The sequence below is a fragment of the Ochotona curzoniae genome, unplaced genomic scaffold (genome assembly GCF_017591425.1).
Source record: "Ochotona curzoniae isolate NIBS_2020 unplaced genomic scaffold, NIBS_Ocur_1.0 scaffold_3890, whole genome shotgun sequence".
In the NCBI taxonomy this organism is placed as follows: domain Eukaryota; kingdom Metazoa; phylum Chordata; class Mammalia; order Lagomorpha; family Ochotonidae; genus Ochotona; species Ochotona curzoniae.
Genome location: NW_024467115.1, coordinates 22,400,153 through 22,413,340, shown reverse-complemented (window position 1 = coordinate 22,413,340; position 13,188 = coordinate 22,400,153). Strand labels below are relative to the sequence as shown.

The window sequence follows — 13,188 nt, the reverse complement described above, 5'->3', positions numbered from 1 at the left end:
ACCACTATAACATACACAAGAAACTAAAAACTAAAATACAGTAGACTAATAATTATGTGACATAACTAAAAAGTATAATAGGGGAACCCTATGTTAATACCACAGGCACTGTAAACCTCATTTGATAAAGTACTACCTCTCCTGAAAAAAATTATTTTTAATATCATATGAATGGCAGTTTGAATACATTTTTCTGAACACTTCTATTTTAAGACATCATTTTAATATAAATATTCTGATAAAACCCATGGTAGAATTGAAGGAAATTATGAATTCTAGCCTATGTTTAAAATATAAGGAAGCATTTATGTGTATTACATATGTAGGGATACTAACAAAACATGAATTCAATGTTCCCTATATATGTGAAAAGATAAAACATGGAATGAAATAAGCTCATTAGCCTAGTTAGTTGTTTTGGCTGCACATGGGAGACATGTAGGTAATTCTAATTTCTTTCTTTATTTCCAAATCTGTGCAATTTTTAAATGCGATTTAGAATTATTAAAGGATCTATGTTTTTACTTAGTCACATGTTTACCTAAGGTCAATCACAAACATTAAAAAAATTCACTAGAAAACATAATTTACAATAAGGAAGGCAAGTCATTTTCATAGTTTTATCTAAATTCAGGTCTAAAGCTTGACTGATTTTAGAGATAATGGAATAATTCGACGTTACAGTCTTCCAGAAACGGAAACACTGAATGACAGTATGTTTTATTTATTTATTTCTATCAGCCATAGTCCAGCAATGTTTTCATCAAACTAAGCTGCTTTTAGCCTAACTTATTAATAATTATTTTAAAATTTACACACTAATCTTGCTTGTTCCCTGGCATAGTTCCTTTAAAAAGCAACATCTTAAAATTCAAAATGAAGTCATTTCTAAATAGAGAGGTTTTAAATTTTCAGTAGACAGAAATCAGAATTATAGGTTTTAATTATTAGCAATGGAATATCTATGTGTCTTCCAAGCAGCTTTAAAAGATTCTATGTATAAACAGTATAAAAGATTCGAGCTCTACTGTAACCAGCTTTTGGATCTGGTCATTATAGTTTGCTAATGAGAATGCTCAGAGAACAGTAACAGATTCTTGCCCTTGAATCCTAACCCTAATCATTCATGTTCACATAAAAGAGCATAACTCTGTCTTCTGGTCTTTGTGTTTATTGTAGCACATGGTAAATGAAAGCAGAAGGTTGGCACAGCCTTTGGTTTACATACCTCGGATGTAGCTGGCATTGAAACCTTTCTTCTGGATGCTAAAGTCACTTGAAAAGGACACACGCATCTCATTCGCACTTGAGTTAAATGATAGGCCTTTGGCAGTTGCTCCACAAAATTTAGTCTGGCTCTCTCCATTATCAAGGGATAATGAGTCGTAAATGCAATTGGGAGCTTCTTCGATGTCAAAGTCATTAAAGGTTATCTGAATAATGTAGCCAGTGGGGGCTCGGAGGGTCCACAAGCAAGCTTGGCTATTAGGGTAGTCGTTAGGGTAACATGGAGAAGTGAAGGTCCCAGAAGGACTGGACAGGAGAACCCTGCAGTTGGCGCATCCCCATGCTGTTGGCCAAACAAGAGAGACAGAGAAGAGCTGGGATTAGATGTGCTTAATAAACCAACAATACCATTCACCAGGGGCAACCAAATAGTAAATACTTAAAAATATCAGAACACAATGATGAAAATTAAGAGGAAAATGAAGCCATCATAAGGAGAAAAAGAAATACCAATGATGTGCCAAATATTAAAAAAAAGAGAGAGCAATATATCTTAAACCTGGGAGGTCATATGGCCTGAGAATGGGAAGAGAATTGTGGGAGTTCTCCATCAAATGCACAAAGGACACACACATTGTATAAACTCATAGTTTTGACAACACTTTCACTTACCCCACCTGTTTATCAGAGTTGGAAAGTATATACTTTATGATCTTCTCATTTATTAATTCACTGAATGTTCACTGGGTACCAGTTCACTGTTAAGTATTGTTCCAAATAGTCCATACCAGTGAGCAAGACAGTCTTTGTGTGAAGGATTAGCACACTTCTATTTTGGATTTGAAGATTAACATAACATAGCCTAATAATAAGTAATAAAATATGGGAAAAAAAGCAAAGCAAAGAATAGAGAAATAATGACATAGTGAGATCCACCAGAAGTGAAGGAGTCTGGGAAGGGAACAGCAATACAGCAAGAATCAAGGCCAACACTAAAGGAAGACTGGTTTCGCTTTTACCTCTAAATGCCATGAGGTCAAGTGTCATATTTTCTTTGCTCATCACTTTATTCACAGTACGCAGGGTAAATTCACATCAAATACTAATTTGATGAATATGTGTAGCAGACAAAAGAAATTGAGTTATTCCATTTTTCACTAAAGCAGGCAGACTATTCCCAATTATTATTTACCAATGGCCTGACTGCCAGCTAGAAGCAGAAAGTAAGGTATACTATCTTCCCACAATAAATATCCAGATTATTTAAGAAATATTTATATACATTAAGACAGAATTATGGTTAATCCAACATTTTAAATTTAAAAACACCATAAAAACTTTACTTTCAAACAATAAAATACTTCATTGAAATTTCTACTACAATGCTTCAAATATATTTTTAGAAGTCACTGTAAGTTCAGTGTATTCCTCGCACTTTTACTGAATTGGACATTATGAGACTGCAGTAACCTTTTCTGAAAATGACAGTTACTGCAAATATTATTATTCTTATACAGTGACATGTTCAAGGGCTCATGCTGGATTTTCCTTCTGTCCTTACCCTATGGTCACCATGTACCACTGTTTGGCCTTACCAACTCCTCTCCACCCATTTTTCCTAATTTGCCTTCCTTCTGTCCCTGCCTCCTGAATGCTGACACCTTGTGAAGGGCTAAAGATGGACAACTCAGGGCCCGGCGCGGTGGCGCAAGTGGTTAAGTCCTCGCCTTGCACGCCCGGGATCCCATATGGGCGCCGGTTCTAATCCCGGCAGCCCCGCTTCCCTTCCAGCTCCCTGCCTGTGGCCCTGGAAAGCAGTTGAGGACGGCCCAAAGCTTTGGGACCCTGCGCCCGCGCGGGAGACCCGGAAGAGGCTCCTGGCTTCGGATCAGCATAGTATCGGCCGTTGCGGCTCACTTGGGGAGTGAATCATCGGACGGAAGATCTTCCTCTCTGTCTCTCCTCTCTGTATATCCGCCTTTCCAATAAAAAATAATAAAAATAAATCTTTAAAAAGATGGACAACTCAAAAACAAATTGGTGATCACCAAATGTCTGCAAAATGCTTTCCCTTTCACATCCCCGGAGTATTACTCTCCATTATGGCACTATTCACAGCAGTTACATTCTCCCCTCAGTAAAATTATTTGTTTACTTGTACTTTCTCCTACTAGCCAAAAATTCAATTAGTAAAGCATAGATATTGACCATATTGACCCTACTATTTCAAACATAGCAGATGTTTGCTAGAACATACAGATTTTATTTCTTTTTTTTTTTTTTTTTAAGATTTATCTACTTATTGGAAAGTCAGATATACAGAGAGGAAAATCTTCCAACCGATGATTCACTCCCCAAGTGAGCACAAAGGCCGATGCTATGCCAATCAGAAGCCAGGATCCAGGAATCTCCTCAGGGTCCCCCACATGGGTGCAGGGTCCCAAGGCTTTAGGCCGTCCTCGAATGCTTTCCCAGGCCACAGGCAGGGAGCTGGATGGGAAGTGGAGCTGCTGGGATTAGAACCGGCACCCATGTGGGATCCCAGAGCATTCAAGGCGAGGACTTTAGCCGCTAGGCCATGCTGCTGGGCCAAGATTTTCAATAGTTAAATTAATGGAGAAATGGATGCATGAATGAGTGTAAATTTGATTGAGATCCTCCCTAAATTAAAGCATGACTGAGTGTAGTACATGAATCCACAGCAAACAAATCCTAAGCCTGGAACAGTGTGTGGGTTCTGACCTGTCTTTCTACATGAGCCTTAGGGCTGTTTCTTGCAAACATTTCACTCATAACACAGAGGCTTCCCTGACATCTTAAATGTCTTCTTATTATTTGACTCAGACAGAAAAATAATGTTTATCAATTAATAACTGATTATTCAAAAATAGTCTCTGGAGATTTAAAATAGAGAAAAAAATAAGAAAACAACTTCAGTGTCATTCTAACATGTAGATAGCATCATTGTTCCAAAACGAGCTAATGCTTCCTAAATTCATAACCCAAGTAATGTCCATGACTTTATTTATCCTGATACACTATTTTTGTCCAATTCTTTCATAAGGTCTGAATGAAGAATAGTGGAAAATTATCTGGTCCATAACCTTGAATATTCCAGTCTTTACAGGTTAATCTCTATGCCCTGGTTTTACCATCTTCACACTGAGTAAAGCACCCACTTCCCAGGGATGTTCAGGAGACCACCTGAACGAATATCAATAACTTCCATAGACTACAGCTGGCTTATAAATAGCTAGGTAGGTGTAGGCACTCACCAATCATTCCGTTAACACCAACATTTTTGCATCATTAATTTAAAAGGGATAGGGCAGCACTGCTGAGAGTAGGATGTCTTTTCCCTTTAGGCATTTATTAGGTCAGAGAAAATACAATAAAGTTTCCATAACATGCATTAAAACACATACCACGGGGTCCGGCGTGATGGCACAGTGGTTAAGGTCCTCGCCTTGCACGCCCCAGGATCCCATATGGGCACCAGTTCTAATCCCGGCAGCCCCGCTTCCCATCCAGCTCCCTGCCTGTGGCCTGGGAAAGCAGTCAAGGACAGCACAAAGCTTTGGGACCCTGCACCCATGTAGGATACCCGGAAGAAGTTCCTGGATCCTGGCTTCTGATCGGCATAGCATAGGCCGTTGCGCTCACTTGGGGAGTGAATCATCGGACGAAAGATCTTCCTCACTGTCTCTCCTCTCTGTATATCCGCCTTCCCAATAAAAATAATAATAAATCTTTAAAAAAAAAAACACATACTACAAGTAAACCCTTATTCTTCCATAAGATTCAGCTACAGTAGCTACAGCAGCTAAGTAAATATCCTAACTGCATGAAGTGTCATATAAAATATGTATCATCATGCTCATCATATTTACAGACCACAGAAAAAGAAATATCTCTGTGTGCCAGTATTGCTGAAAACTTAATTTTGGAAAACTTTGTTTTATATCTTTGCCAAACCAATGGTTAAAAATGTTATTGCTAGAGTTTTAGTAATTTGTGACTTTAAAATTTATTATATAAGTGAAATGGTCATTTTTGCATTTGATTACCGTACACAGGTATTTTCTGTATTCCCACTAAACTAGATTATTTTTATTTATTTATTTTTTTTTAAATAATCTTAGTTTATTAGGGTACAAAGGGTCACGGGCTACAGGGTGAAAGTGGGTAATATCATTGTTTCCACACTAATATAATCATTTTGCCCTGTATCTAGGGTTAGGGGAGTAACAAAGGGGAAAGCCCCACCCTACCTCCCACCCATCCCCCATCCCCAACATGAGGCGCGCTCCAAGGGTCCTGCTCATACAGTTTTGATAGTTCATCAGTTCTGGATTGCTGCCAATCTCTCCGTCCCAACCGTAATGAAACCTATTCAGAGTCCACTGGCTGACAGTCTCTTGATGGTTGGGGTTCCAAGATCAGCAGTTCAGTTCGAGAAATATCCAAAGAAACTTCATCTGAGTTGATCCCAGATCTGATTCTTGAGTGAGTTTGCTAGTACAGACTCCAACACTGTGCGTCACACCAATCAGCTTATGCATATGCTGGTCGTTGCGATTACTGGGTCCCGTTCGGCTTCCAGCCCTGTCTTCCTTGTGAACCAATGGGTGTTGTAGTCCAGCTCGATTCTACCCACTTCATACTCGGTCTTCATGCAAACCAGTTGGAGCTGCAGCCTAGTTGAGGCGACTCCCCAAAACCCCTACCAGTTCTGCCCCCTACCCTAGTTCCCATGCTTGCCAGTATGCACTGCAGGCTTGTCCAGTCTGTCCCACATCCCAATTAGCTCTCGCACACGTCAATGGACATTGAAGCCTGGTTCAACCCAACCAACCTATTATCCAGCCCATACACCCACTGGCAGGTGCCTTTCTGTCAAGCTACCCCTGCCCCTAGCCTGGGTTTCGTGCTGTCCAGTGAGGGTGGTAACCCTGAGGGAGGTGCCCACTATTTCCCTATTAGGCCACACCCACTCCCAGAGTATGCAGTCTCCAGGTGGTTTTGGCATTTGGCTTGACAGAATTAGCTCCTAATACCAGCCTCTGCCAGCTAACGCTGTGGCTAAGCCCAAACACCCCTCAACCCACTCTAATTTTAACTCGCACCAGTCAGAACAGTCAGCTCACCGTGAGGCCCACAGGTGCTATAGCCCTGCCTAGTCTGAACTGCCCCCATCCGTATTCACACTTTCCAATGGAAGTAGTTATCCTGCAGGAGTGCCCACATTCCCCTGTTGGCTTTGCCTCCTCCCTGATTGTCACATGTGCTGTTTGTGTGCTGCAGCCACATCTGGTATGGCTCATCTCACCTTGGCATTACTTGTTGTGTACTGGTATGTGTTGCAACCGAACCTGGCTCGACCCACACTCTGTTCTGGTGCTCGGATTCACCAGAAGGTAATGTGAACAGATTCAGGCTGGTCTGCCCCCAACCCATGCCATGTGTATGCCAGTGGGATAATTTTCATGGCCTGTTCTGGGTTGTTCCCTATTGTGCTTCTTGCGCTTACCTGCATGGGACTGTGTCCTGCCAGAGAAGTTGCCCGGGCTCCTCCACCAGAACCTGTCCCAATGCCAGTTTTCGCGCATACCAGTGGGTCCATGAGCCAGCACTACTCAGTTCGCCTGCTATCCTAGGAGGAACAGTGGCTTTTCCTGCCTGGCCTCCGACCCAAGCTGGTTCTTGTTGTTGGATATTTCAACCCAGCCATGGCTCTTCCATACCCCTACCAAGCTCACACATGGTTCAGTCAGGGCTGAGACCTAACCTAGTCTGTCACACAACCCTCCCCGGTCCTCCAGAGCACCAGATGGTGTTGGAATTTGGCCTGGCTTGGTGCTTCCCATCCCAGTCCACAATTGTGCCAAGTGAGATTACGATCGTATCCTGATCAGAATGTAGCCTCAGTTCCAGCCCATGCGCTCCTTGGTGGGAAACTCAACCCAGCTAGGGTGTCCTGTTATTTCCCCAACCGGGCCTCTGCCCTGCCATAGAGCAGGTGTAGGCCGGTGGTTGTTCTGTCTCCGCTTGGCAGAGCCCCTCACTTGTCGTGGCCCCTTGGATGCTGTGGCTTAGTGCCTCTGCCTCACACAGATCAGTATGTGCAAGGACCTACCTGGCATGAGCTGTGCTCCAACCTTATTTCTGTTGTTACTTGTGAGTTAAGGTTTGTTCAGCCCTGCCCCTTCTGTCCCCTTCCAGTGGCAGCCCGGCCCACCCCACATCCTGTTTAAAGAAGCACATTTGGGTGCTGCTGCCTTGACCTACCCTGACTGTTGTGGATTCCTTTACCCATGAGTGATGGCAGATGGCGTGGTCACACCTAGCTTAGACCATTGCAACCCCAGCTTGGGAACTAACCCGGGGGATTTGTATTCCAAAGGGTTGGGCCCACACAACCCCACAGAGCCTACCCCCAGCCCAAGTTCTCTTGTGTGCTGGAGAGTGTCTTGATCCTGCCAAATGTGACCACTCCACAACTCCAACACTCAGTCGGGCAATGGTACCCAACACTGCCAAAGAGGCCCCCATCCATAGCTTCGGTGTGGGCTAGTGTGTGGTGATCAGTGATGTTCTATACTATTCTATACTAATATCCCATCTCTGTATTCATAATTGAGCTGTTGCATCTGTCTTACTAAAATTATCTTCTGGACACTTCCCCCAAACCACTAGGTCTTGGTCCCCTTGCTTGCTTATATCTTTCATGACACTGTCACTGAGAATACCCGAAAATTCACTTTGCACCTACACTCAACCTAGTCTTAGTCATGAGTGACCCAGGCAGCAATTACATATCTTGAAAACCCCAGAGTTTGCCCTTCCGGGCGGCCAGCAGGCAAAGCCTGGCACCACTTGGTGCACTGGCCACCCTGGGGGAGGCCGAGGACTCGTTCACTGCCTTGTGGCAGTGTCTTTGGCGTGAGTCCCCCGCATTGGGTCCGACCCGGCAGGGGCACCCCCCACAGTCGCCACACTGCAGGGAGCGTCAGTTGCCCCCAAGCCCAAGGACCGAACTCCTCCCAAACTCCCCCAGCCGCATGGTCTTAGCAGCTGGGCGGAGCTAGGAATTTCCACCCAGTTCCCAAGTTCCCTCATGGCGGACTTACCCTGAGGGAAGAGCTCTCTTGGGTCCTGGGGGAGGCCGAGGACTCGTTCACTGCCTTGTGGCAGTGTCTTTGGCGTGAGTCCCCCGCATTGGGTCCGACCCGGCAGGGGCACCCCCCACAGTCGCCACACTGCAGGGAGCGTCAGTTGCCCCCAAGCCCAAGGACTGAACTCTAAACTAGATTATTTTTAGTTTTTACTTGTTTAACTTCTTACTTAGTGAGGCAGTAAGACTTTTATTGCAATGTAAATTTAGAGTATGTTATCTTAAAAATTACAAAAGAAGGGTAAAAAAGGAGAGTTGGAAGGTAGTAGCATATGTTCTCTGAATTGTATCTACAAACAACTTCAAATGTATTGAAAACTAATTAAAAATTAAAATTTTTTAAATTAAAAATAAAAAGGCTACTGAGAAACTACTAAGATTAAATAAGGAAAAGCAGGTTTAAAATATTTTCTATGAGCTATGTAACTTAGAGCCCTGGCTCTTGATGGCAGAAATAATAACACATTTACTATCTTAATTTATGAAAGCAAAGTTATTAGGTAATCCAAACAAATAACAAACCAAATTTCACCCTCAGCTCTTTCCTATGCTTATAAAAGTTAGATATAATTTGCTTGTGGACATTTTCATAGACATTTAATCTTCAATGAAACTCAAAATCAAGATGGGAAACTGCCCAGGCAGGCAAAAGCCTGACTCAATTAACATTTAAGCACACACTTAATAACAATTATCTTAGAGTACTTTTTATCTCAGATTTGGACGTTTACCTCACCCCTGCAGCAAGTACATCTTTGTAAAACCCAAATACCAAATCATTAAAAATCTCTCTAAAACAAAGAATTTCAAATCCTAAGAGAAATATGAGCTTCGGCAGCTCTGTGGGTGGTACTGTGCTTTTTATTTTCTGCAGTGTGTTTAATGCTGAACAAAATGGCTACATTTAAGTTAAACCTTCTCTTGAAAGTATATAAAATGTATTCATTGGAAAATCTGGCTGGTGAAAATTATTCCCAGAAAATTCAGTATAAGTCATCTGTTTGCTTGCATCTGCTTGAAATCATCTCTGGAATTAGCCATGTGAACACACTAAGCACCATAGAGTTAAAAGCTCATCATGTGTTGCTTTAAAAGGTTCAACTTCTTTAGTAGCTTCAGTAGATTCTAAAGATGAAATCTAAAAGCCAGAAGCCAAGAATTCTAGGACCAGTTCTAACACTGAAATCTTTAAAGAACCAGGATAGCCACATAGCATTTCTCCAGAAGTCAAGTACTGCCAAATTTAACATCACTGACATGTAAAAACATAAACAACACTTCAGACTTGGGCCTGTATTTGATGACTGGTAATATACAGACCTGGACAAGTTCATCAAAGTAGCTATTTTTGGGTAAGTGATTTCAGTCTACAGCACAGATTTTTCAGGATAGCAAAGAATCTGAAGGCAATCTGGCCGTGACATCTGTGATTCTGTTAATATGACAGACCTGGCAAGCATCTGTACCCACCCTCAGCACTGCAGCTCTGCACTCAAAGACAGCATTTCCAAATTGGTGAGGGTCGCTCTTGAATCAGAGTTACACTGATCATGCCAATCTCCTCCTGGAACTTCCAGCAGCCATGTAAAGGATATCAGTTCACTCCTACATTCCTCCTAAAATACTGGTTTCCCCAGAGTTAGCCAGTTAATTGTTTCATTTTCCTGTGTGATGGTTCAACCTCAAAACGTTCTCTGGAAGCATCACGAATCCGAAGCTACCGCAATGACTTAAGCTTGAGTTCAAAAGGGGACCATTTCATTTGAATGAGTTCAATTAAGTTCAACGCAGCTAGAAAACTAACAGGATGGTGAAATGAAGGCTCCTTCATGAGGCACTGTTTCATTTGACAATTTTTTGAGTCTCCAGAGATAGTCACATGCAACACATTCTCATGTCCCTGTCCCCTGCAGTACTGCTAATGTTTAAACATTGAACTATGTCTTTCCATAATCACCCTGGCAAGGAAACAGTCCATATTTAGATGTAAAAGCTAATACTTTCATAAGATCCTAACAAATGAACTGTTGTAAATTCCTTCTAGAGTTAGCTTGTTGTATAAATATGCATCTCTGGCAAGAGGATTAAACACACAAGTGCATGCGCATGCAGATATCCACACCCCACACACATTCCCCTGACCCCCTTCCCCCAATGGGAAATCCTTCTCTCTGAAGCAGTGGTTGACTCCTTTCCATCTCTTAGGGAAACAATATAAAGGCAATGTATGACCTGAAATATCCCAAGCTGCATCATCTATCACGGAGTCTACTACTATCTGCATAATATACTCACTCAAGCCCCATCCAGAGTACCCTCCACATTAGTTCCTGCAAACTCTGAATTCGGAATTGATCTGGCTGTGAAAATTCTTGCTCTCTAATCCGTGGCATTAGAAAAGGAAATCACAATCATGCAGGTTATTCAATACTAAAGATGTTTCCATTTTGAAGACACTAACCCTTCACATTGTTTGATGCCAGTGAACACACCCTACCCCCTGAGTGTCTTCGAAGCACAACTCTTCCATTCTCATTGCCCCACATGCCCTTGTAGCCCTATCTGGCCAGTTGCCATCATGCTTACTCTACCACGTCCTGTGATTTGAAGTGTGTTCTCAATCCAGCAGCACCAGCATCACATAAGAACTTACTGGACATACAGATTCATCCAGAAATACCAAAAATAAAAACCCTGAATTTCTAACAAGATTTTCAGATGATTCATGAGCTCATGAACCTTTTAGAAGTGTTCTTTTAAATAATAACGTACTACTCAGCATCTCTAGGTACACATCTCCTTAGAGTATCTATTCCCTCTGAGATCTTGCTGTCATACTTGAACTACAATCTGAGGAAAACACAGTGTGGGCTTTAAGAATTTGTTGAATTCTCTCTGCCCCTTTGAAAATTTGAAGTTAGAGACATAGAGAGTTTATCCAGAGAATGATGGGCAAGAGAATGATGAAGCAAAAAAATGATGAATGCTAGTGGTTAATACACTTAATATCTCACTTTGGAGTGTCTGGGTTTGATTCCCAACTCCAGTTCATGACTCCAGCTTCCCACTGATACTCCCTGCCTTTCACATAGGGACTTGGATTGGCCTTGGCCCTAGTCCAGCTCCAGCCCAGATTCTGTTTGGACAACTGGGCAGTAAACCAGCAGATGGGGGTGAGGAGGCTCTTCCCCTTTCTCATAAATTAATCAAAAAAAATCATTATAAATGAATTTTTACTCAAAAGCTGAAACTACTTAGCAACTTGCAAACAAATGAAATGTTATAAGCTAATAGAAAAAAAAGAAAATTTACACAACAGAGAGGTAAGAAAAAAGATCTTTGAGAAGTTGACATGTTAATGTCAGATATTTAACAGGCAATAAGTTCTTTGCGGTTCATCTTTGTATTTTGTGGCAAGATATTATTTCAGCAACATACCTACAACTCCACTACTTGGTCCAGCTTTAGTGGAATTCTTTACTAACTAAGATTGTCTCAAGTCAAGACTCTATGAAGCTCTTCTCCACACCTTCTCTATGGATGATCTAATCCAAATGGAAAGGCCTTCATTTTAACCAAATAGCCATGATATACATGTGTTACTGAGTGGCACACTCTGTGCATGTTTGTTTTTAATACAATGAGAGAGAGAAAGTGAGGAGGGGTGCATGGAACGAGAGAGTGAGAGAGGGGAAAGAAAGGAGGACAAAGAGAGGAAGGAGTGAAGGAGGAAGGGATGGGAAAGAGATATTAATTGATTACTTCTATCCTTTGGTTCGCCGTCTCTGGATAGCTGCAATAGCCAGGGCTGAACCAAACTGGAGAGCCTGGAAATCGACTCAGAATTCCCACGTAGGTGGCAGGGAGCCAGCCATCATCTGCTGCCTCCCAGGATGCACATTAGCAGGAAAATGAATGACAGCAGAAGTGACTCTGAAACCTAGGCACTCAGAAAAAGGATACAGGTGTCACAGCTGTGGCTTCATTTGTTTCATCATGATGCTTGCCCTGTGAGCACCATATTCTTGCTTGCAAATATCAACTCAACATCTCCATTACATAGATTCCTCAATCCAAACACAATTCCTCAGTTTTTATCTCTTTCATAACTGTCAGTACCATGAGACTCACCCAAGCCAGGACTCAGAATATCCCTTTGCTCTTATTTCTTTCATATCATTTCAGCTCGTCAAGACCAGAACATTTATTATATTTATTAGAATAAATGCAATAAAGTACAAAGTCTTTCCTTTTCTTTCTTATGGCCACAGTTTTAAATTTCTCATCCTTCACCTCTTGCACAAAAACTCAGTAACTACTCAGCTGTCCTCACCACCACCTCACACTGCTAACCATCATCGCATTCTTCATATCAGTGCCAGGAATATGTCAACTTTCAAATCAAGTATGAAAGCATACTTTCTCGAACTCTTTGGAATACCGCATCAAAAGAACACTATAAGGATACACAGAGCACTCAATAGTTGCCTTGTTCACACTTTCTAACTCATCCCTTACTATCATCTTACATCCAATCACTTACTAAATGCTTCTTAGTTATCAGTATCTGTAGCACAGCACCAGCCTCTATGGAAATAGTCATATAGAAAATACAACTCCAGATTTCATGGAATTTTTAGATGATTGAGAATGCAAATCAGAATTAGATAGGTAAGGTAACCATTGTTCTGAGAGCAGTAACTTAGACTTAAACCTCACAGAGATGGGGTCACTTCTAACTGATAAGGAAAACAACGGAGACATCACTATGCAGCACAGAAGTGGTC

General features: G+C 41.8%; 1 protein-coding gene across 3 annotated transcripts in view; it reads right to left on the bottom strand.

Annotated features, from left to right (window-relative positions):
• ADGRG6 (adhesion G protein-coupled receptor G6) overlaps positions 1–13,188 on the bottom strand; it is a 133,524-nt gene that overhangs the window by 75,334 nt on the left and 45,002 nt on the right. For all 3 annotated transcript variants that reach the window (XM_040965313.1, XM_040965314.1, XM_040965315.1), the window contains exon 2: positions 1,229–1,570. In XM_040965313.1, coding sequence (XP_040821247.1) covers positions 1,229–1,570 — 342 coding nt within the window. The remainder of the gene's footprint in view (positions 1–1,228; positions 1,571–13,188) is intronic.